This window comes from Cavia porcellus, unplaced genomic scaffold (assembly GCF_034190915.1).
Source record: "Cavia porcellus strain 051 isolate PalLab524CR breed Dunkin Hartley unplaced genomic scaffold, mCavPor4.1 scaffold_4, whole genome shotgun sequence".
NCBI classification, from domain to species: Eukaryota; Metazoa; Chordata; class Mammalia; order Rodentia; family Caviidae; genus Cavia; species Cavia porcellus.
Window position 1 is genome coordinate 69,526,081 of NW_026947487.1, and position 26,326 is coordinate 69,552,406.

The 26,326-nt window shown below is 35.4% G+C and overlaps 2 protein-coding genes across 3 annotated transcripts in view; one reads left to right on the top strand and one right to left on the bottom strand.

Annotated features, from left to right (window-relative positions):
• The window catches only part of Art3 (ADP-ribosyltransferase 3 (inactive)), a 145,589-nt gene extending 120,011 nt beyond the window's left edge, over window positions 1–25,578 (bottom strand). Inside the window, exons 1-2 of one of the 2 annotated variants that reach the window (XM_063247244.1) lie at window positions 25,481–25,573; window positions 25,028–25,099 (exon numbers count right to left, since the gene is read on the bottom strand). The gene's annotated coding sequence lies outside the window, so the exon portion shown is untranslated. Of the gene's footprint in view, window positions 1–25,027; window positions 25,100–25,480 lie in introns of both variants that reach the window. The other variant, XM_063247243.1, reaches the window with a different exon arrangement.
• On the top strand, window positions 19,498–21,858 carry Cxcl10 (C-X-C motif chemokine ligand 10). The gene is made up of 4 exons (XM_003477649.5): window positions 19,498–19,642; window positions 20,085–20,211; window positions 20,440–20,529; window positions 20,981–21,858. The coding sequence occupies exons 1-4, from the start codon at window positions 19,582–19,584 to the stop codon at window positions 20,994–20,996; spliced, it is 294 nt and encodes a 97-aa protein (XP_003477697.2). The 5' UTR covers window positions 19,498–19,581; the 3' UTR covers window positions 20,997–21,858.
• Window positions 25,579–26,326: the final 748 nt, after the last annotated feature.

Consider the following 26,326-nt stretch of genomic DNA (forward strand, 5'->3'; position numbering starts at 1 on the left):
AACCTCAGGACTTTATTTTTAAACTTCAAGTCATTCTCATATATTTTTATAATTTTTTACTGTATTTATTCAGTTCTTAATACTTTTGTATGATGTGTATCACTGTTTCACTTACATTTACATGAAAAGCAAACTTCTACTACATGTAAAATCAATATTACATGTTATAGAAACAAAATATAAGGATAAAATGAAAAATAAGGAAAAATACTAAATTCCAACTAGATAGAACTGTGTGACAAAGGTTCTGAGCTTCAAGCCTGCTGTGTATTTGCTAATAGGGAGATGAACACAGTTCATTATCTGAAAGCCATTCTAATACCAAATTGAGACTCCAGAGTTTAATGAGAGGAACTGAAGTTAAGAGTAATTCACTGATACTAAATGTCACTATGGTGAACCACTTAGTATTGTCCCATGTTTTGAGAAATATTTGTGTGAAAAGTAATAAAGACTATATCTACAGTAAATTAAACAAAATTACTATATGACACATTAATACTGCTCTTACGCATTAAAGAACTCTAGCAACTTTTCACATAAAAAGTTGTATACAAATGTTCATAGCAACTTCAAAAGCCAGAAACAGCCTAAATAGTTATCAATGGATGAATCAATGAACAAAATATTATGTATACATACAAGAGAATATTATTAAACCATGAAAAAAGTACTAACAAATGCTACACTATAGATAAACCTTGAAAACACTATGCTAAATAAAAGAGGCCAGGCACAAAAAACCATCTAACGTATGGTATCATGTTACACCATAAATACAAGCTCTGTACAAAAGATACGGTGGTCCTAACCCATAGTACAATGCTTCATACATATTAAATACGTATCAATATACAGAACAGGCAAATTCCTAAAAATAGAAACAGATTAGTGATTGGCAGGGACTCCAAGGAAGGTTTAATGGTGAATAACTGCTTAATGAGAATAAGATTTTTGTGTGAGATAAAAAGTGTTTTGGTGATAGCTGCACAACATTTTGAATGAACTTAATGCTACCAAGTTGTATACTTTTAAATGGCTAAAATGATAAATTTTGTGTTAGGTATATTTTACCACAATAAAAATAAGGAAAGGGGCCAGGGATTTATCTTAGCTGCATAAGCACAAGGTTGTGAGTTCAATTACCAATACTAAAAACAAAAAAAATTATGTAAGGCCAGGCAAGTGCATGCAACATTTCCATCCCGCAGGGAAGCCTTGGCATATAGCTCTGAGACTGGAAGTGCCCTGTCCAACATCTCCCATCACCAGAGGATGCACTAGACCTATTTGGGAACCTATTTGACTCTATCCAGCCTGAGTGGCTCCCAGCCACCTGCATTCTGCCTTGTGAGCTGCAAGTGCACACAATGATTTCCATCCCACAAGGAAGCCTTGGTACACCACTCCACGAGTGGTGGGGCCCAGCCCAGTGACCCCCAATGGTTGGGAGCCACCTGGTAAGGTCTGTCTAAGGACCTCCACTCAACTGAGGAAACTCCCTGAAACAGGGGTAGATATTCTCAACCCTAGAAACTGAGACCTTGCCTTCAGCTTCCCTAAGGGAATATAAGAAAACCATAAAACAAAAGAGCAAATTGCAATCTCAAACCTCCAGCCCATCCCAAGCAAGTCAAGGTGACATGGACATAGAAGAAAATGTAAGCCATACATTTTCCTGAAATGATAGCAACTGAAGTAAGAAAACAACTCTGGGAAGATATAAAAGAACTCAGATCAGAAATAATCTCCCAGGTAAAAGAAGAAATAATAAATGTAATGAAAGAAATGCTGAACACATCGTTAAAAAATTAGAGGAACAATGCAAAAAGATGGAAACCCTGAATGAACCAATATAAGAAACAAACAGAATGCATAAAACAGATTCAAAGAGATATATAGCAAATAAAAAATTCCATCAAAAGTTGGCAAAACCCCCTCACCGAAAGTAAAGATAGATTCTCAGACCTTAAAACAAGATTACAGTTAGTGAACAGAAAAGGAAAGATCTGTTAAAAATAACAATCAGGAAATAACAATTCAACAGCCTCAAGATGATACAAAGAAATATAACATAAGATTGATAGGTATAAACAAAAAAGATGACAATACAAATGATGTCAAGAGGCTGTTTACAGAAGTAATAGCTGAAAATTGCCCAAACATGAGAATGCAAAGAGATACAGATAAGTGAAACATATAAAACTCCAAATAGCCATAACCAAAATAAAACTACACCAAGACATACAATAATCAACATTCAAGAAATCCAACATAAGAATAGAATATTAAAAGCTGTTAAGAGAGAAGAGACAGATCACCATAAAGGAAAGCCTATCAGAATTACAGCAGACTTCTCAACAAACAATGACGTCAAGAAGACCATGGAATGAAGTATTTCAGATCATAAAAGAAAATTATTACCATTCCAGATTGATGTACCCTGCAAAACTGTCCTTCAAAATTGATGGAGAAATAAGATACTTCCATGACAAAGAACAGACGAAGAACTCCATGACCACTAAACCAACACTGCAAAGAATACAGAAAGACATTCTAGATAGACATAGGATAAAATCACTAAGCAAGGAAAACAATCAAACAGAGGGGAAAGGTAAAGAATTAATAGCATAAAGATAACATGTCAAAAATAAACCAATATGATTCAGTTATAGTCATTAATGTAAATAGCCTCAATTCACCAATTAAAAGAAACAGACTGGGACCCAGGAGAACATGGCGGACAGACAACAGCAACTACCGAAGGCTCTCTGAAAGGCTCGGCTCAGAGGCCAGGAATGATGCGGACTAAGGAGACACGAACCAGTAGAGATATGCTCTGCTGACTCAGGAACGAACTGGGCTGAGAGAAACCAACTTAGAATACAGTCCTGGCGCTAAAATAGGAACAGAAAAGGCTCGATGTGGAGGCTCGACCTCGCGCCATTGGAAACCACGATTTGAGTTTCCCGCCGCCCGGCGGCTGGCTGCCTCCACAAGCGGCTCGGCAAGGAGAGACGCGCAGAAGCTCGGGAACGGGAGTCTGCGAACGGAGTCGAAAACAGGACGGACAAGGAGGCGTCCACGAAAACTGACTGGTGGCGAGGTGAGTGAGAAACTGACCCCCTACCACAGTTTGACTCCAGCGGAGGACTTTTTGGGCTCGGGCAGTCCTGTAAGAGCAGGGCGCGGTGGCAACTCCAGCCACACATTCCCCTCTCGGACGGGATTGGTGAAAAGTCCCTGGCCTGAGTGACGCTGCTGGCGGACTCCCTAGGCTGGCCTAACCCAGATCCCAGAGCCTGACGGTGGCCCGGAGGAGCGACTGACTCCCGCGTAGGCTGCCTTCTCCACGACTCCCTGGTGTGCAGCGGTGGGCGGGAACACCTAGCCAGCGCAATTTGATCAGGCTGTGGCTGACAGGCAGGGAAGCCGGGCCTCCTATGTAAGCTTGCATTTTATAAGGAACAGAAAATATGGGGAAGGGAAGCAACAAAAAAGGCTCCTCGGCCCCCAATCCTGAGAAACAGGCAATAGTGGACACCGCACCAATATACATCAAGCGCCATCTAGAGAGCCTCATAGACCAATTCAGGAATGAAGTTATCAACGACCTGAAGCTAGAAGTATGCAGAATAGTTAGAGAAATGCTAAGCACCACCCAGGAAAAAACAAATGGTGGAATGGAAGAACAGAAAAAGAGGGGAGAATTGCTTGATGGAGAAAACAGAGAAAGCAATGAGTATGTGAAGCAGGTTCAAAGGGACTATCAAGAAATTAAGAAGTCTATCCAAGACTGGCATAACAGCTTGAAAGAAACTAAGGACAGACTATCTGAACTGGAGGGCAGACTTGTAATATGGGAGAATGAAATGAAAAACTTCTTAAAAATAACAAAGAAACAAACAGCAATAATACAAAGACAAGAAGATGATAAGAGGAGCCATAACTTAAGGATTAAGAACATAAAAGAAGAAGTAGGGACACAAACAAGTGAACTACAAAAGCTACTCACAGAAATAATCCAGGAGAATTTTCCTAATTTAGCAAAAGGTAAAGATACTCAGATGTATGAGGCATACAGGACCCCAGCTACTTACAACCCAAACAGAGCAACACCCAGGCATATAATAATAAAAATTCCAGAAATTCAATACAAGAACAGAATATTAAAAGCTGTCAGAGACAAGAAACAGATCACTTACAAGGGAACACCCATCAGAATTACAGCAGATTTCTCTGCACAAACCATCAAATCACGAAGAGCGTGGGGGGAAATAATTCAAGCTTTGAAAGATAATAATCTCCAGCCAAGATTGAGATATCCTGCACAACTGTCCCTGGAAATTGATGGGAAAAAAAGGTGCTTCCAGGATAAAGAGGAACTGGGGGAATTTGCAACCACCAATTCAACCCTACAGAAAGTATTGCAGGATATTCTAAAAAAAGAAAAATACAAAGAACCCAGAAATAGTGGCAGGGAGGCTACAACGAATGGAGCAGAGAACAAAATGAAGAAGACAAACTGACAGCTACTGACAGAAAAAGAGCTCAACAGAAATGAGACAGAGACGATTGGATGATAGGAACAGCTATTTTGGAGAAAATGACATCTTAATAAGTAATACTGATTTAGTACCATCTTGTTTTGAAGTCTCATCTAGCTTTTGTTCTTCTGTCTCCAATGGTCTAAACAGGTTGTATCTTATTGGATTTTATTATGTACGATCGTATAAGCAAAAACCTTTTAAAGACAAGGAGATTATACAGAAACCATTGTTCATTTTCTGTTAGTCGATTCTAAATACTCTATAATGCTGTCATTCTCTTAAATGGTTTTACATTGTTTTGATATACTTAATGCTACAGTATACGAAGTTGTACTCAAGGACTTCAAGGAAAGAGTCAATATGGTAACTACTTTTGGGTTGGAAATATCTGGTGGTGAAACACTATTCTGCTTAAATGGTTATGTTTTGATATGCCCTGTTTCGCTGTTATGCCCTCTTTTTTTCTCAATCTCCACTCCATTATTTACTTTTTTATTTTTATCCGTTTAATTAAAGGGAAAAAATAGCAGGATATAATATAGTAACCCACTCTGACTTTCTATTATCTTGATTTGAAGCCCTGTATTGCTCTCACCATCTTGTTTTTGACTGAGGTTTCTCTATTCTGTTTTGCTGGATAGTATCAGGTTCGAAAGTTTAGGCATCAGCTGAGAAGATAATGAGATTCATTATAACGCCCATTCTCGTTGACTTTTATCTACTTTTGAAGACCTACAATATCTCCAATGTTTTGGTTTTGTCGGTTTTGTTCTTTACGGTTTTGTTCAATTGTATTACAACTAATGATATAGGCAATTCTATTAGAAATAGCGGGAGGCATTATGGTAACCATTGTTGATCACCTTGTATTATGTTTTTGTATTATCTATTGTGTCCACCCTTTTGACTTGACCGATTCTGTTCTGTTATGTCACATTTGGTTTTGCTCTCTTCCAAAAAAGCAGTAAGAACCGTGGGAGCAAGGAAACCCAAAATGTGTAATAGTCACGGTACAAAAGAGAGGAAAAGAAAGTGCTCTAAACTATATAACTGCATGTATATTTTAATGTATAAGATAGAAAATGATATCACAGAGTTTTATTGGATCATTGAACAGAACTGTTTGCGGTATCATTGTTGGAATGTCCACTCTACAAGCTTTAATTTTGTGACTTGAACAATTATTTCTAAGATGGCAATATGTAATCCATTAACTAGTGATTTCCTACTGCACATTTTTTTCTTCTGTAAATCTGTATAACTTGTACCCCTTCACTGTTTTTTTTTCTTTTCTTTTCTCCTTAAATAAAAAAAAAAAAAGAAACAGACTGGCAGAATGGATCAAGAACCAATCGAACCATATGCTGTATACAAGAAATGCATCTAACCCAAAAAGAAATTCACAGACTGAAAGTCAAAGGATGGAAAACAGTACTTCATGCAACAGGAATCAAAACAAAGCAGGGGTAGCTATTCTGTTCTAAGACAATGTGAACTTCAAACCAAAATGATCAAAAGAGATAAAGAAGGTCACTACATACTAGTTAGGGGACAATTTCAAGAAGAGATAACAATCTTAAATATATATGCATGAAATATGGGAGCACCCAGATATACAAAACAAGTATTAACAGAAATGAAAAATCAGGTAATCAATAAACACAATTATAATAGGAGAGCTTAACATCCTACTGACACAAAGACATAGATCAACTAGACAGAAAATCAGCAAAGAAATAATAGAACTGAATCACACCTGTGAACAAATGGACTTAGTGAACATATACAGAGTGTTCCACCTAACAACATCAGAATACACATTGTTGTCAGCAGCACACTGGATGCTCTCTAAAATAGACCACTTCCTAGCTCACAAATATGCTTAAGTAAATGAAAAAGAAATGACATTATCCTGTGCATATTATCAGATCATAGTGTCATGAAACTAGAAATTAATGAAAAAAGAAACTGCAAAAACCCCACAGATACATGGAAATTGAATAATACACTCCTGAGCAATCAGTAGGTCACAGAGGAAACTAAAGAAGAAATTAAACAATATCTACAAGCAAATGAAAATACAAATACAACTTATCAGAACCTGTGGGACACAATGAAAGCAGTCCTCAGAGGAAAATTTACTGCGGTGAATTCCCACAACAGGAAAACAGAACGAACACAAATAAAACAACTTAATGCTACACCTCAAACATCTAGAAATAGAAGAGCAAGTCAAGCCCAAAGCCAGAAGAAGGGAGGAAATTATAAAGATCACAGCAGAAATCAATGCAGTAGAGACTAAGAAAACAGTCAAAAGAATCAATGAATCAAAGAGTTGGTTGTTTGAAAGATTAAATAAAACTGATAAGCCCCTAGCTAATCTTATTTAAAAAAGGGGAAAAAACTCAAATGAAAGTAATAAGGAATGAATAGGGCAAAATCACTACAGACCCTGTGGCAATATACAAGATCATCAACACCTAGTTCAAAAACCTCTACTCTCATAGGTTTGATAACACAGAAGAAATGGGCAGAAACATATGAATTACCAAAGCTGGGTCAAGACAATGTAAAACTGCTGAATAATCCACTTTCAATTCATGAAATTGAAAATGTAATTAAAACCTTACAAACAAAGAAGTTTGAGATGGATTCACTGAAGAATAGTACAAGAAATTCAAAGAAGACTTAATGTTGACACACCTCAAACTCTTCAATGAAATTGAAAGGGAAGCAATTCTCTCTGACTCATTCCTGGAAGCAAGTATTACTCTGGCACCAAAACCAGAGAAAGACCCAACCAAAAAAGAGAACTACAGGCCAGTCCCACTAATGAACACAGTTGTAAAAATTCTCAGTAAAATATTGGCAAACATAATTCAGCAAATCATCAAAAAGATTATATATCACAACCAAGAAGGCACAGATGCAAGAATAGAGGACCATAGAAAATTGAGGGAAACCTTCAATGAAAATTATAAAAAGATTTAGTTTACAATAAACAGATTCAAAGAGATTACCAGGAAATTAAAAAGCCCATTGAAAGCTGACAAAGCTGCTTGAAAGAAACTAAAGATAGACTATCAAACCTTGAAGACAGGTTGGCAGTTTGTGATCATGAAAGAAAAGATCTCTTAAAAATAATAAGGAACCAGGAAGTAACAATACAAAGACTAGAAGATGACAAGAATATATAACTTAAGAATAAAAAATGTGAGTGAAAAAGCAGGGATAAACACAAATGAAATACAAAGATTATTTATATTTGTAGAAATAAAACTTCCCAAGCACAGGAAAAGGAAATGATATTCAGATAAGTGAGGTATACAGAACTCCAGCCAGCTATAATCAAAACAGACCTATACCCAGACATAGAATAATCAAGATCCCAGAAAGTCAACACAAGAATAGAATATTAAAAGCTGTCAGAGAAAAGAAACAGATCATGTCTAAGGAAAACCCATCAGAATCATGGCAGACTTCTTGACACAAACCATCAAATCAAGAAGAGCTTGGAGTGAAGTATTCCAAGTCCTGAAAGAAAATAACTTCCAACCCAGACTGATGCACCCTGCACACCTATTTCTCACAATTAATGGAGAAATAAGATGCTTACATGACAAAAGGAACTGTGGGAGTTCATGACCACCAAACTAATCATACAAAAAATACTGAAGTACACTCTAGAGAAAGAAAAAAGATCATGGTTTCAGGAACAGTGGCAGAGGGGGCTCACTGAACAGGGCAGACAGTGGAATGAAAGGGAGAAGTAAACAACCAATGGCTGAAAAACAGCATGGCAGAGATGAGGCAGAGAAGGTTGGTCATAATCACTAATATAGATAGCCTTGACTCACCAATAAAAAGAAACACAGGCAGAGTGGATCAGGAGATAGGGTCCATCAATATGCTTTATATAAGAAATACATTTAGCCTGAAAAGGGGTTTACAGACTGAAAGTCAAAGATGAGAAAACAATGCTCTATGTGACAGAGAACCAGAAACAAAGTGGGGGTAGCTTGCCCATCAGCTGAAGATTGGTTAGAAAGCCATGACACATTTATACAATGGAAAACTCAGCAATAAAGAAAGAAAACCTTGAGGCTCTTGTAGACAAATGGAAATAGCTTGAGATCATGCTCAGGGGTAAAAATGTTCAGAATTACTTAGGTGAATAGCAGATTGCCTCCCTAATATAAAAACTAAACGATAATGTGCAATACATCCTGTGAAAGTGAAAGGGGAAGAATTGCATAAAAAGGGAAGGCACTGGCCATTATTAATCTATTATCATAATTTGAAGCCCATATTGTTTTGTTCTGTTTAGTTTGGTTTTATTCTGTTTCAGTTTGTCTACTTGTATTAGATTTGATGACATGGACAGCTATTCCAAAGATAGCAAGATATATTATATATATTAGCCATTTTTTATTTCCTATTGGATTGATATTAAGCCCTGTATTGCTTTCACTATTTTGTTTTGACTGACTGTATTCTATTCTGTTTTGATAGTGTCAAGTCTGATGGTATAGGCAACTACTATGAAGAGAATGAGATACACTGCGATACCCACTCTCATTGGACTATTACCTTCTTTTGAAGTCCTATGTCTCCAATGTTTGTTTTTATTGGTTTTGTTCTGTACTGCTTTGTTCAGTTTTATAATGCCTGATATAGGCAATTCTTTTGAAGATAACAAGAGGCATTATGGTAGCCATTATTGATCTCCTTATATTTTAAGTCACATATTATGCTGATCCTTTTGTTTTGATTGACTTTGTGCTGTTTTGCCTCATTAGGTGTTACTCTCTTCAAAATTAAAAGAAAAAACCTCTGACAAAGATTCCTTTCTTGGGGCTGGGGATTTAGCTCAGCAGCATAAGTGTCTGCCTTGCAAGCAGGCAATTGTGAGTTTGATCCCTGGTACCAATAAAAACGAAAAAGACAAAAAAAAAAAAAAGATTCCTTTTTCACCAAACTTTAGTCAAGTTTCTCTGAACTTTCTTTTGTACAAGGCTTCAACTTCTGTGTTCATTTTTGTAGAATCCAATTTTAGCAAAAATTTGGATAACCCAGTTCAGTGACAATGCCTAAACTTCGATCACCCTCTGTATCTGGTCAAGTTCTTCAACTCTCACCATCACCCTGGCAATATCTGAAGACATTTTCCTGCCTTCAGCAAGAATCCATTACCTCAATTTAGCAAAAATTACTCTAACCCCTTAGTAATTTTCTGTCTACTGAACCCCACCACCATCCTATTCCTGAATAAATCCCCTTTCTCCATATTATATTTGAAATTAAGCTCATTTATACACCTCTTATTTCTACACTGAAATTAAGGCATCTTTCCCCTACTGCAACAGTTTCTGAATAAAAATCTGTTTCCATTGATGTAACTAATGTCAACTGTGATTTTCTTTGGCATCTTATAAAATACAAATATGATATTCTTTGATTTTTAATACCTCTTCATTGCCTAGAGATCATATTGCATGGCATTATATCATATACCTCTTTGAATACTGATGCTATCATTTTCCTTCAATCTGTACTCTAGCCATGAAAATGCAGTTTCCACGTTACTTTTTTAAATCTAAAATGCCCTTATTGTTCAATTCCATTTCTAGGACTCAGCTAAAAATCTACCTGCTATAATCCTTTCTTGAGGCATTCCACACATACATTTAAAAACTGATCATCTTCCTCTTAATGTATCCATTGTGTCTGTGTTTTATCATTTATAAAACATAATTCTTCTTATGTAACTATAATGTCTTTCCTTCCTAGAAGGAAGACCCAGGAATCACTGGGTCTTGCTACTGGTCATCTCTGAGTTTTAATGGCAGGCCTTTGGGGGAAGCAAACAAAAGAAAACTTTTTCTTCCTTTGTTTCTTTTTTTTTTTTTTGGTGGTGGCACTGAGGATCGAATCCAGAACCTTTGCACTAAGTTATATCCCTGACCCCCCCACCCCACCCCCTTTTTTTTAAATTTTGAGACAAGGTTTCATTAAGTTGCTAAATGTGCTGTCTGGGCTTGAACTTGCAATCCTTCTGCCTCAGTCTCCCAGAGTACAGGAATTACAGGTGTGTACCACCACACCACTTTGAAAACATCTACTAAGTATCTTAAGATACTTGTTTTTTCAAGACTGAGACCATGTGATACTTATATATATATGCTTGTAGCATCCACAGCACAGTACCTTGGCAAGTGTTCACTACCTATGGTAAAGTAGGACTCTTAGTACTGAGAGCAAAATGTTTTCATTAAATTCTGCATGAAGTAAGTATTCATGAAATAGTCTTCCAGTTGCATAGTAAATGCTTTAGTTGGCATGTGTTATACTGAACAATGTTCTTAGAAAACTTAAGTGCTTTGAATATTTGTGATTATCTAACTCATAATAGCGATAGCCTTACGCACAATTTATATTTTTCATTAACTTATCATTATCTACTATTCTTTGGATCCTAAATGCAGATATCCTCTGTTTCCTTTCAAGTCCTTTTCTGATACATACTCCTGTTGATTCTCTTCAGGGTAACTGAGCAAAACAAACTGTTTCTTCCTCAGGAATAGTTGACTCTTCTAATTTAGGATGACCAAGTATTCTGATTTGTTGGTTGATGTCACAGATTTGTCAACAGAGGTTAATGACAAAAGTAACTCATGGAGGCAGTAATAGAAGACCAAGAATTAGACTTCCTGGATGCACATCTTGCTATGGAATTTCACATTAGCTTACTATGAAAAGTTATACCTCATAAAGTGATCCTTAAGGTTAAATTTGATAAGTAAAACAGCACATCTTAATACAAAAAAATTATGCAATAAATACTGGTATTCTTTTTAAGAAAGAAAAGTCTAATATTAGCAGTTTACACAGGGAGTTAATAAGAAAACACATTCTGTTTTAAGAACCATGCATGTCTTGTCAGTCTCAAATCCATCGTCTTACTGCTCTGCAGAGGAATAGAAAAAAAGAAAGAAAAGGAGGAAGGAAAAGAAGAAGGGCAGCAGAGAGGGAGAGGACATAGGGGAATGGAGAGGGAAGGACTGAGGAAAGGAAATCAATAGCCAACTCATGCTCTTTTCTGCCTACCCGTTGCTGTTCAGTGCACTAAGACACATTTACACTGTTGTGCAGTTACCACTTCTTTGCTCTTTAAAAACAGTTTTACCATGTAAACACACATACCTAAACAAAGTGTTAAATTTATTTTTGCTGAACTTTATTATAAGGGTAATTGTGTAGTATCTAATCTCTACATTATTATTTATTATTTTAGAGAAATTTGCCTACATTTTGTATAAAAAATTCTCCTTGTCTTTTGTTGGTTTCATCCATAAATATTGTGTGTGTGTGTGTGTATGTGTGTGTGTGTGTGTGTGTGTGTGTGTGTGTGTGTGTGTTTTGTCATTTTGAGTCAGGGTCTCACTATGCAGTTCAGGCTGTCCCTTGAGCTCATGTTGTACCCCGACCTGGTCTCGAACTCACAATGATCTTCATGCCTCAGCCTCCCATGTGCTGGAATTACAGGAGTGCACTACCACGATCTGCTTATTTTACATTGTAAATATAGTAGCTATTATAAACTTCTTCTTCAAAAACATTTTAAATTACTCGCCACTGGCATAGAAAATAAAATACACTAGTCTAGAAATCCATTTTGATAAACTTTGCTACTGTTTCTAATACTTGTTATGGGGGATGGTTTCTGTGAAACAATTTTATCATGTGTAAGAGTTTATTTCTTCCTTTCCAATTCCCACGGCTTCAGTTTCTCTATTATATCGTTTAGACTAGGATCTAAAAAGTAACAAAGTGGGCATTTTTGTCCTGCTTTGTAAATTCATATGTTTTTATTTATCATAGGAAAGCCAGGTTACCAATATAAGTGCTTTCCTCTAACAAACGCTACCCGATTCCAATTCTTAGTTCTACCATGAGTCAGCCTTTCAATCTGTGACTAACAGATGCATTCACTCTCAATTATAAGTGCAGTATCCAGAAAGAGCATATTATTCATCACACCTAGAAGATAAGCTGAAACTTAGAGATGGGTATGTTTCTGAAATTCTGATCAGTGAAAAAGTCATTCAACTTGTTCCAAAACTTTTTAAGTCTACTGTCAGGTTTAGAATAATCTGAATGATAATGGTTTAAGTATTATAAATTGAAGCATAGATAGACCTAACAATTTGTCCAAGATCATAGAACAAGTGAGAGACAAAACTATAAAACTGGACATCTGGATTATTGACCTATGGCATCACCCTCTCAAGTGTGAGGAAGGAAAAACATTGCAAGGTCTAAATGTATCCAAACATAAGCCATTCTCAATTGTTTCAAGCATGCTGATTATGAGACTCTACTCCCATTCTGTCAACATCACTCTCAAGATGGCTGTGAATGATGAGATACATGGGTAATTAAAAAATATGTAACCAATATTACCAAACACCTCCAGCTAAGGGAATACTTTGAGAGCCCAAAGTCAAAACTACGTAGTTCCTCTTTGCTCAAATTCTCATTCTTTCTGAAGAGTAGCCTACACCAGCTGAGGGGATTTCCATTCAACAAAAATTGCTGAAGTCCTCCTTCTCACTGTTAAGGAAATTTCTTCTAAGTACATTAGTTTCTCAGAAAGCATTTTTTTTCTGGGTCTGTATTCACAAGCCTGTCCAGGCAAACTGTTTGTTTTTTGGCCTTATGCCATAATCAGACACTTACATTAATGGCAGCTGAAACTGAAACTAAAATGGGACATTTCCTTAACTCTCATTTTCTTTCAAAACTAGATTCAGACCAGTGAATACTAGGAGAGTGAATATACCAACAGCCTTACAAGAACTGAATAAAAACCTAAAAAGAGTTAGATTTTTATTCAAATAACCCATATACAGTTGGATACTAGAGAAACAAATTATAGTGGGTCTGTTACTGTCTATATATGAAACTTTGATTTTTTTCCCTGACTTTCCACATCGAGCATATTTATGAAGTTTTTGTCCTTAGTAGGCCCCATTCAAAACAAGAAAAGGATTGCTTCATTTTATTCTCATGAGGTAAAATACTGATTACTAATTCAAATTTCCAGGTTCTCTGATCCTGTTAACTTAGTTCCCTAAATGAAGTACACAAACATTTATAAGAATTCCAATTCTCTTTCCTTCTTTTAAGACCACCTAAAGCCACATATTTAATACGTGCTGAGAGCTCTATTCCTTCATTCATTCCATGCATAATTAAGATACTGACAAGTAATTAAGAAATACTATTTACATGCACCAGAGTTGTTGAAATGAAGATTCTGACCTATAGTTAGCTGAAAATATCTTTAATAACTTCTATGGAAATTATAATCTTAACTAAAACTTGGTTCCTAAGGTTAGGGAAAATATATCCAAGTGTCAAAATCTGATGATCCAATTCTTTTTGAAGAAATACAACTCTTATTATTTATGTTGTGATTTTTGTTTTGTTTTTTAAAACAAAATTTCACTATGTTGTTCTAGCTGGCCTTGAACTATGTAGCGCAGGCACTATCACACCTGTCTATGCTACTACCTAAAGCCTGTAAAATTCATCCATCCACCCATCCATTCATCCATTCATCAGTCCAGCTATTTATTGAATTCCTCCAATATGCCAGATAATACTCTCATTGCTGGGCATACAACTGTGAATAAGAAAAAAAAAAAAAAACTGATCCCTACCCTCTTGGGATTTACAGTACAGTGTAGAGAAATAGATATTAAATAAATAACGGAAACAAATAGCTGATGGTAAGAAACGTTGGAGAGAATTAAAGTAGGGTCATGAATGCTTCAAATTGGGGAGGAATAGAATATACAATCTAGCTAAAATCTAAAAGTTCATGAAGAACCGCCCATGCAAAGAACAGGACTCCAAATAAAGAAAAGGATCCCAAATAGAGAAAAGGATTCTAAATAAGAAAAGTACCAATGTAATGGTCACTGTGACTGACGTGTAATGAATAGTTTAATGTGAGATGAAGCTAGACATACAGGAAGCAGCCTAATCACAGCGAAGGTAGTAAAATAGGTTAATTAAAATTTTGGATTTTATTCTAAATATAAATAAAAGTTTCTGGAAAATGTTAAGCAGAGTATTAACACTATAATTTATGTATTTAGAATACGACTCTGTTCTACTGCTAAATATGGACCCAAAATTAAGGCCTATGCCTCCCCATCAAAAAAAAATTTTTTTTTTGGTATCAGGGATCAAACTTATGACCTTGCATTTACTAGGCAAGTGCTTGAGCCACTGAGCTAAATCTTCAGCAAATTATTTGATCAGAATCATTTGATTTTTTTTTTTTTGGTACTAGGAATTGAATTCATGACTTCATGCTTGCCAGGTAGGCACTGTGCCAACTGAGCAATAGCCCTGGCTCCCCCCCCATCAAATATTTATACAAAAAAAATCTTCAATCTTCAGCCTTATATATAACTGAAACCTGAAAACAGTCAAAGTGTCCATCAACAAGAAACAAACCAATGTAGCTTAGAGAGGAACAAAGGGTTCATGCAACTACTATACATAGATGAATCTGTAAAACACAAAGAGATGTCTTGCATAAAAGCATACACTAATGAAATTATTCCATTTATATGAAGTTCTAAAACAGTCAAAACCCATCTAAGGTGAAAAAAATTGGATGAGTGGCTACGTCAGAGGTAAAATGAGGTGAAAGGATTAAATTCACGTGAAATCTCCCTAACAGGCAAATTTATAGAGAGAGTGGATTCATTGTTGCAGGGCTGTGAAGAGTAGAAAGGTTGAGAAGAGTGCGACACTGTCAAGTAACAACTAAGGAATATGGAGTTTCTTTCTGTGGTAATGAAAATGTTCTAAAATTGATTTCGTAATGATTATACAAAGCTTTGAAACTATTAAATATCACTTAATTTTACATGTTAATGTGTTAATTTTAAAAAGAAACAAGGAAGTTAAAATAATGTACTAGATAATATGCATTTTATACAAAAGAAGATAGCAATGGAATAAAGAAAAGAAACAAGACATAGAAAACAAATAGTAAAATGGTAGATGTTAAGACCTACTGTATCATTAATTATATGAAGTGTAAATACACTGAACACTGCAAATAAAAGATAGATGGGCAGAATGGATTTCTGTATCATTCAACTATATACATATATGAGGTATAGTTTGTAGACTCAAAGCGATTGAAAGTGAAAGAACTGAGAAAGATATGTCATGCTAATGATGAAAAAAAGAAAGCCAACCAGCTACACTAACAAAATAGATTTTAAGACTAAAATTTTTAGAGACAAAGACGTTATAATGAATCCAAAAGGAAAAACAATTAAAAATATCAAAAATGGGGAAGATATTTATATTTGTACTAAAAGAAAAACATTCAGGATGGTGATAAGACTTGGGAGTTGTCTAGCAACAGAAATAACAAAATGTTGCATATCTAAAACTTGAGGTGATTTTTAATTTGCAATAAAATTCACTTCTTCAGGGGCTGGGGATTTAGCTCAGCGGCATAAGCACCTGCCTTGCAAGCAGGCAGTTGTGAGTTCGATCTCTGGTACCAGTAAAAAGAAAAAAGACAAAAAAAAAATTCACTTCTTCAGTACAAATTAATGTATTTAACAAGATTAGAATATAAATTTCAGACTATAGTAAGAAACAAATGTCTTTTTCCTTAGTCACAAAAACTCCAGGGTATGCATATAATGCTTAATATAATGTAATACAGAATCCAACTCAATATGATCTGTTTTAGGGGAGAAAACCATTTTTTTAATGGAGAAAAGTAAAACAAAATTTCATAACAAAATAATAGGAGAATAACAATAGTTAATACATTTCATGTTATTACCTTTAAAGTAGTTGCTCATAATACAGGATACGGGCATAAAAATTTCTCCAATTGGTATTAGTACAAACTTTCCTTTTAATGAACCAGGTCAACTCAGTAAACTTGACTTGCATTTCTTTCCCTTTTCTCTTCTGCCCTTTTTCACCCATCCTATTTCCTTGAGAAACATTACTTCTTAAAAATACTATATGTGAATAACTACCTCTGTGTAATTGTTTACTAAGTAACATATTTGTGTGTGTGTGTGTGTGTGTATATATATATATATATATATATATATATATATATATATATATATTATACACATATATATAGCCTTTCCTTTTCTTTTTTGGTTGTGATACTGCAGATTGAACTAAGAGTCTTTTGTGATGAACTATATCCCCACCCCTTTCTAAAAAGTTTTACTTTTAGCTGGGCGTAGTGTGCATGCCTGCAATTCCAGCACTAAGGAGGCTGAAGCAGGAGGATTGTTGCAAGTTTGAGACCAGCCTGGGCTGCAAAGTGAGCTCAAGGCCAGCTTGAACTGCATAGTGAGATCCTGTCTCAAAAAAGCAAAAAAATATTTTTTTTTAAATTTCGAGATAAGGGTTTTTCTAGGTCACTAAATTGCTCAAACTGAGCTTAAGCTTGCAATCTCCCAGAGTTCTGAAATTACACTTTTCATTTTGGTATAAAATTCAGCATATGACAATTCCATTTTAAACTTTTTCTAGATATTTAATTCCTTTTTTAAAAAAGTTATACATCTTTATGGGGCAAATGGCAATTCAATGTTTATATAATATTTATTAATCAGCAAATCAAGGTAACAAGCATTTCCCTCTCTTCAATCATTAATCACTTTTATGTATTAGGGATTTTGCACTTTTTTGAAGTCATTTAGAAATATAAAATGTATTGTTTTACCCAGTAGTTACTCTACTGCTAAAGAAGAACCAGGAATAACTCCTTTATTCTGTGTGTCTGGTACTATTACTGAAATCTTTCTGCTACCATCTCATCCTTCCCAGTAACTACTGACCAACATTCCATTCCATTCTTCTTCAAGGCTGGCTTATCATTTTCCACAAATGAGTGAGAATATGTGATATTGTCTGTGTCTTGCTTGGTTCACTTAATATGATAATCATCAGTTCCATTCGTGTTGCTGCAAATGACAGATTTTTATTATTTTAAAATTTTCTAAGCTTGAAATATCAACATCCTCACTATTCTACTACAGAGTTATGCCTGCATTTGTTACAGTATCTCATTTTAAATCCCTTGATGTCACTTCACTTATAAAGAACATGACCAATGATTATACAGTACAACATTCCTTGGATACTATTAAATTTAAACTGTCAAATCCAATACTTGTTCCACTACAAAGGATATCACATGCTTTCTACTGTTTCCACCTACTATGGTAATCAGTCAAGTACTACTGAGTGCTAAAAAACTAAGTTTTGTCTCAATTTATCACCCAGTTTTAACTGTGATGATTTCAGTTACATCGCTATCTCAACCACTGATAAATTTCTTCTTTGTTTTACATTAGACTATCTTCTGGAACTGAATTCCATATTAAATCAACCTGTTTTCCTCCTGCTCAAGTTGTTCTACCAAAGTCGGTTTCTACTCCAATTATATAATTCCTTTTAAATTTATTTCCTTAAAAATACACTTCACTTTCCACAATAATCCTCTTATAGCTATGACTCCTTTTCTCAAGTCACTGTAGGTGTCATCTTATGTCATTGTCATTTAGGGATTCACTGTAAAACATGAATCAGAAGTGCAACAGGAATTAGATATCCAAATAAGTAATGATCTCTCTCAAAAGAGTTATATAGAGGTTATTCACTTATTTTATACATGTTATGAATTGTCAAAGTACAATTCTTTGAAATCTTTCAGTTCCATATTATTTGGCACCACCTATGAAGACCAATTATATTACTTTATAGAATTGATCAAGGGGCACTGCCCAGCAAAAACAGCTAACAATCAGATATAATTTGCTGTTACCAAAAGTTAGACTTACCTATAAAAGATGAAACATTGCCCTAATATTAAAAATATTTTTAAAGCCAGGTGTGGTAGAACACACCTGTAATCCCAGCACTCTTGAGGCTGAGGCAGGAAGACTGCCACAAGTTTGAGGCCAGCCCCAACTACACAGTGAGCTTAAGGGCAGCCTCAAAAAATATATTTTAAAAAACCTCCAAAAGCAACTATGAAAGCTTAAAAATATCGAGAAAATGCTTTGTAACTATAATAAATGGATGGCAACATTTGTGCAACCTAATACAATCATTAAACCTCATAGATCTATGAAATGAAAATATCTACTACCTTCTTCACAGGGTGATTATAGGGGGAAAATGATGAGGCATAACATATCTGTAATATATACCAAGCTATGTAAATTATTTCTACTCATGCCTTAATGCTGCAAGTAAAATGGATGCAAAGCACAACATTAGGGTGCACTATTTAAAAATAGGAAAGAAATTATACATGTTATATGTGTATTATATGTATATATAAAAGATAGTTAAAGTAGTTATACTATTAATTTCTCTTAGTTCATTGAAAAGAAAGGTTTGTGCTAATATTATTTGGGCAATTAAATGCAGTTATATACTCTGAGTAAAGATAACACTATGCAATGGATTAGCCATTGTTACCCCCTAATTCTTGTGTTTTGAAATTTTTATATTTTCTCTTTAAAATAAAATTTTAAAAAACTAGCACTCTGACAAAGATTAACTTGGCATTTTACAGGAGATGAAAGATAAGAAAGTTTCATTTAAAAATTACCATGCATGCAATAAAGTTCTGATTTTCAAGAAACAGTTCATGTTTTGGAAAGTGAAACCTAACTCATTCTCATTTAAAAGAGGACAGAGGGAAGTTCCGTAACTTGAAAGCCATAATAAATACAAGTAATACATTTGATTTTGCAATTTGGGACTTCCCCAAAGTACAGCTAGCAGATTTTGCTGAGCTGACAGTCACATTATCCAATCAGAGCTAGGGAGGGAAAGTGCTTTTACATATAAATGCCGTTTACTAGCCCATGCTTTCTAAGACACTCCTCAACTGCTGAGACAGATTCTGCATCTACTACAGAAGAACCTCTAGTCTCACATCATGAACCACAACACTATTCTTATTTTCTGCCTCATCTTTCTGACTCTGAGTGGGACTCAAGGTAAGGAACATCAAGGGATATTTAGCTTACAAAATGAGAAAACAAGACTGTATATAAATTCTAAAAATACCAGTAATATATTTGCAAGTTTCATTGTGTGTTTATAAACAGAAGAAAATGACTGGAGATTCCTTCTGCTAGTACAAATGAAGTCAGAAAAACAAGTAGAATAAAAGGAGGAAAGATGAGAAAAGAGAGAAAAACAAAAAAAATGTGAAGGAATAAAAGAGGCTAAGACAGATAATTTCATAACTAAGTAACTGATCACAAGTTGCAGTTCCCTTCTTGCACATACGGACCTGTGTTATAATAAGATATATTTCTCCTCATATTGAATAGTGACAATATGGGAGTATTGGTCCTACCAAATATTACCTAGTCCACATCTAATGGAACACTGTCTTAACCTTCCCTGTTCTACCTTGTTTTCTTCTTCCTACAGGAATACCTCATTCCAGAACAATACGCTGCACCTGCATCGAGACTAGTACTCAACCTGTTAATCCAAAGTCCTTCAAGAAACTTGAAATTATTCCTGCAAGTCAATCTTGCCCACGAGTTGAGATCATGTAAGTAAAATCTCATTTAATAATCACTTCCCTGGTTATAATAATATATTAAATATGTGATAATAATCATAAAAGCTCAGTTGAAGTGTTTATGATGACATAAAACTAATGTATAGCAAAAGAAAATATAGAGTAAAATTTAAATGTCTGGCTTTAGAACTATGTACTCTATCTGTTTTGCTGGCACAATATTGTCTTAAATATTTTTACTTTGATTTATTTCCATAGTGCCACAATGAAAATGAATGGGGAGAAGAGATGTCTGGATCCAGAATCTAAGGTCATTAAGAATTTACTGAAAGCAGTTAGAAAAGAAAGGTAAATTTGGTGTTGTTTTCAGAACTTTTCAGAAATGGCAATCTGGAGAAGTTAGAAATATTGCATGGGGTTTGCAGAAAGATCACTGACTTAAAAGTTACCACCGTGCCCTTTTTTACCTCTATTTACATACATACTGAAGTGTCATTTTGTGTGGTGTCTAAATCACTCTGATTACCTGTCTAAAAGTTAACCATATGATCATATTATGATCATATACTCATTTTGTTATGTCTCTTCAAACTTACGGCAAGCTATAACTATCAAAGTTTCCCCCAAGCTCTTTCTGTCCAAAAGCCCTTATAATCTACAATGACTTTGTAGCAGCAGGAAGTTCATCAAACCCTCTATCGGAGGCTCTTTGGGCTTTGAACTCAGTATGTCAAGTAGAACCCAAACAGAAGCTGGAGTCTGAGTTTCAAGCTTCTATGTATCTTTTCTCTTCTTACAGGTCTAAAAGATCTTAAAACCAGACAGAAGCAAAATCACTGCAGTGCTGATAAAGATGGATCCCAGAGATGCTGCTTCTGTACTTCCCTACAGAGTCTATGTCAACTTCTTATTGTCTCTGATTTGTAGTTTTTCTGAAAGGTGACCAACCAGTCACCAAATTAGCTGCTAGCACTCCTGTGAGAATGTGTGTGTCATGATCCTGAGCTGATAATATCTCTAGTAATAGTGTTACTAGTTGTATTACTAAAAGTTCTAATAACCAGTATTAACTCTGTCCTGGCACTATACTATAAGCTATGCCAAGGTGCTACATTCTTAATAAGTGTGCCAAATCCTAACACTGCTATTGACTCTTTCCTCACCTTTTCTATTTTCTAAGGGTTCTTAAGGAATGTTTTACTTCTTGATTTATCAGACTTCTTTGACTCTCAAGTAGCTAAAAGGTATACAATCAGAGTGATAATCTATTTTTTAAAGACCAATCTGTAGTCTACTGCCATCCTCTCTTTAAGAACAATCTTTATTAGCTTCTACTGTCATCCTCCCAAGGACTCATATTCTTCAGTAATTATATACATACAATTCCAAATACCTACAGGAAGCTAAATATGTCTGAAAGTGTATTTGTAAATACTATTTAATGAAAGACTGTACAAAATAGAATTTTTTGTGTTTCTTATACTGTTTTCATTGTATATGAACCAACTTGTATAAATAAGAAAAATGAGTAATTGGAGAAATTTTTAAATCTAGATAAATGTTTTGTATGTGCTAAATGGTTTTCAAAATAAAAATTATGTGCTGTGCTGGAAATATTAGAAATGATTAACTACTGAGAGACAAAAAAGATAATAAATTAATTATAACTAAGACAAAGTGTTATGTGCGTCATTTGACATTATTTTATAAGAAGCTTAGATTCTATTTTATATAAGCTTGGCCTGGAGAAGTTGGGATAGGTATCAATAGTGGACACTAGATCAATTTAGTCCTCTGAATGGCCTATCACATAAGATTTCTATGTGATTGATATGGCATAAGAGAACTTGGTCTGAGCTTTTTGTTATCCATCTCAACCTGAATATTCTACTGCAGCAATGATGAACTTTTTAGAGCTTTCAATGATAAGAAATAGACCACTGCAGCACGCATGCCATAGGTTTGCCACCACTATTCTACAAGAACTTCAATTTTTGAAGTATCTAAAAGTAATTTCCTTCTCTTTCTCCTACTCTAAGTCTTAGTTTAATTGTCCTAGCATACAGTCAGTTCCCCAAACCAGAAATCTACAAGTAATTCTATACTACTTCTTGCTCATCTCCTTTGACAAATTACTAATATCTAAAATACATAAAAAATTATCATGGCTAAAAAAAAGACTTGAAAAACATGAAACAGAAATGTATAAAAAGTTTACAGAAGAAAAAGATACAAACTCCTAACATAAAATAATGAACAACCTCATTTGTAAAAAAGGAACTACACATTCATATTACTGTAGGATACCATTTAACACTGATACACTGGCAAGAAATTTTACCTTGGGTAATACCAATTGTCAGTAAAGATGCAGAGAAATGAGAATGTCCTTCTACTGAAGGTGAAAGAAAAATAACTACTTTCAAAAAGTTTGACATCTTACCTTACTGGGTCATATTCCCTATATCCCAGTAATACTACTGCTATGTATAGACCACAGATAAATTCCTTTAACTGTGACATATGACATGTATAAGAATATTTTGATGACATTTTTCAGCATTGTTCACAGTTAACAAAAATCTGAAGCAATCCAAGTGTCGATACTATTTGTTTGATGAAAGACACAACAGTGAAAATAAATGAAGTATATATCAACATAAATGAATCTTAAAATCAATCTTGCACAAAAAAGTGTTTCACTGTAAAGAACATGAAGCATACTTCCATTTCTGTAAATTAAGCCAGGAAAACTGAACATTGTTCTTAGGAGTAAGATATGAAAAAGCCAAAGAAATAACTGACATAAAATTTGGGATGGCTCAGATAGATGAAAGGGTATTCTTCAATCTGTACCTACACAGTTTATTTTTTAATGTATCCTCTATATTAAAAAGGTAAAGTGGCCAGGGGTAGTAGTAATGCTGTAACTCCAAAAGTCTGGAGACAAGAAGATCATTGTTCAGCCTGGACAACTAAGTGAGACTGTGTTTCAAAATTTAAAAATAAAAATAAAAAGGGCTAGGATGTAACTCAGGGTGAAGGCCCTGGGTTCAAACCCTATTACAAAAGAAAGAAAGAAACAAAGAAAGAAAGAAAGAAAGAAAGAAAGAAAGAAAGAAAGAAAGAAAGAAAGAAAGAAAGAATCAAAGCAAGAAAGCTCTAGAATATTTCCAATTATAAAATATCTTCACTCGTATCAAGAGAATTCACTTAGCAAAATGGAAAAATAATTATCACATTCTGATATGCAAAAAAAAGGAATGTAGTATATCACAATTATAGTGGGAGCCATAGTTAGGACAGAGAAATACTTCACAGTGGCAGAATTTCTTCTTCGTGCCTTCTCATGTCCCTTTTCTTCCTAATCTCTTAAATTAGTTGAAGCATGCATCATTTCATCTGGCATCAATATAGTACAATTTTAAGAAATAAAAGCACTACTGTATTACTGAAAGACTAGAAATTCAAATGCCCTCTACTGAGAACACACTAGAAATGTGAAGACATTTTAAAAATATATAAACTAAATAGATAAGGAAATTATATGATTTAATACTGTGTTCAATGACAAATGTTAGATGTACATATATATGTGTGCACATACACATACATGTCTGTATGTCACTCTATTGGTTAAAAAATCCCTGGATGTCTCTTACTTTAGAAATTTACAAGGCCCTTCATCCTCCTGAAATAAGTCTAGCCTCATTTACCACCCCTCCTTCATTATCACTCAACTAACTATATTTTCAATTTTCTATACTAATTTGATCTTTACTATGTGTAGCATAATCTACATTCAAAATATGTCACTAAACTTTTAAATCACTACTACCCTCACCTTTGCCAAAGTACTTACATTTTCTGAAATTGAGCATACATTTCATGCCTTTTGCTCAGAATATATTTCAAGCTTCAACTAAGGCTCCCTTTCAGATCTACTTCAAACAGTTGTGTTAGAGCCCATTGGCCAGAGTTATAGACTTCTCTGCAGAGTTAAACAATTTTACAACAAATCACTTAGATATGGCTATTTTAAAAATAAAAATTTGTTCTCTCTGTTCAAAATCATTTGTCTTCAGGTTAGGCAGCAGTTTCTTAACTATAATCTTATGTCATCAGATTGTAAACTGACTTGCCAAAAATAAAAACACAAATGGTGTTACCGATCACTTTTACTAAAATGTCCTTAAAATGATGCCTTGACATTCTCACTCAAAATCAATTATTAACAATTATAACTCAGTCCTCAAACTTTATATTAGAAATATAAACCAAGAGATCAGAGTGATGAAGAAGGAACTTATTCTTATTGATCTGAGAAGCAACATAGGATATAAAATCCCCACAAATTTATGTTTTGCTTGTTATTCCTTACCACACTGATATTTTGAATGCAAGGAATGAATTCCCAAACGGGGAGAAAAGACAAAGAATCCGAATCTAAATTGGGGTTTTTGAGACTTTCAAGAAGTAGACCCTTTTCAAGTCAGCATCTTTTAATAGCAGTAATAGCTGTCAAAAGGAGGGGAAGTTCACATCATGAGAAATTAACAAGCCTGGAACTTTCAATATGAGAGAAACTTCCCCTCTCACGAGTTAAAGGAAGCCTACCATCTTCACAATGATATAATCAGTCACAGTATGTACCTAATTAAAGATTCCATAACCAAAAAGCCGCTGGGGGAGGCTGGACAACACATGTGAAAACTAAGTACAGGTTCTTGGAGCATAGTTACATCATTATTCAGTTGCTCAGAGATAGGGAACTGAAATTTTTCATGGCCAGAGAAGGTAAACACTCTTGTCCAAAAGGGAATTAGTAACTGTCTGTTGATTTTACCAGTCGTGACAATCCTTGGCTGCTTTCCCAGGTCAGTCAAAGACGGCCAGGTTTCTGTTTCTCCTAAAAGCCCTGTGTAGCCATAAATGGAGACTTAATGAGATTTTCTCCTTCCTTATGGACTAGCAGAGGCAGGCGGTCCTTGCCCCAGAACCACCCGTCTTCACAGGCCTCCACTCCCCAGCCCAGCCCATGCCATGCACTCGGAGGCAAAGCCCACTGCAGCAGCCCTTCTCCTGTGCAAAGGCATCCCCACCCTGACTAATGCAGCCACCCATCTTTGTGTCTTCACCAAGCTCTGCCCGGGACACCTGCCCTCTGTGCCCCGTGGCCTCAAATCCCGCAGCTTCGTGCCCCCTCTCTTGTGCCTCCCCGTCGGTCGCTCTTGGTCAGCAGTCCGCAGTATAAACAGTGTGGGGACCCAGAAGGGGAGACCTAGGGCCCAAATGCTACCTGCCTCTCCTGTGATGCGTCTCTCCCGCGTCTGGGTCAGCGTGGGTACCAACAGCGATACCACAAAAAGGGTGAGCGTTAGGTACTTGGCAGGAAGGTCTGCTTGAAAAAGATTCTGGAACCTTCTTGGCTACGCAAGCACGTAGGCATGCGCAGTGAAGACCCCGGAAGTGGCTGGATCTGCGCTCACACAACCCCCCCCCCCCCAAGCGCAGCAGGGAGTCCTGACAGGCTGCTGAGTGTGTTTTTACTGTGGTTAGTGCCAGCCTTTTACTACCTTCTTCTAGAACTAGTACTGTGTTCATACTTGGGCCTCGCTGGCCTGCCTTCTCTAGTGGAGTGGTGCTAATGAGAATATTCCATGTAAGAATGTCACCACACTTTTCTTCCCAAAAGATTTCTGTAATACTCTATTTAAACATTAATAATCCATATAGAAACTAGCAAATAAATGTGCATCATGTCAGGTTTGGTTGCGTGCATCTGTAATTCCAATTCCTGAGGCAAGAAGATCACAAGTTCAAGGCCAGCCTAGGCAACTTAATGAAACTCTGTCTCAAAATAAAAAATAAAAAGGGATCGGGATGTAGTTCAGTGGTAAAACACTTGCCTACCATGCAGGAAGTCCTGGGTTCAATCCCTTCTTTCTGCTTCCCACCCCTAAAAAATGTTTATCATGTCTCTTGATACAATAAAAGTAAATATTGTTAGAATAACACCCACTGCTCATAGACACAGCTTAACTAAATTGCTTTATACATTTGGTCTTAAATTTACCCATTTACTTACCCTAAATAGGAGCCTTTGGCCTGATACAGAAACAAACATAACTAAGCCCATACTTGA

Coding starts and splice junctions, on each gene's coding strand:
- Cxcl10 (XM_003477649.5), top strand. CDS start 19,582: ATGAACCACAACACTATTCTTATTTTCTGCCTCATCTTTCTGACTCTG. Junction 19,643..20,084: donor GACTCTGAGTGGGACTCAAG/GTAAGGAACATC, acceptor TTCTTCCTACAG/GAATACCTCATTCCAGAACA. Junction 20,212..20,439: donor TGCCCACGAGTTGAGATCAT/GTAAGTAAAATC, acceptor TTATTTCCATAG/TGCCACAATGAAAATGAATG.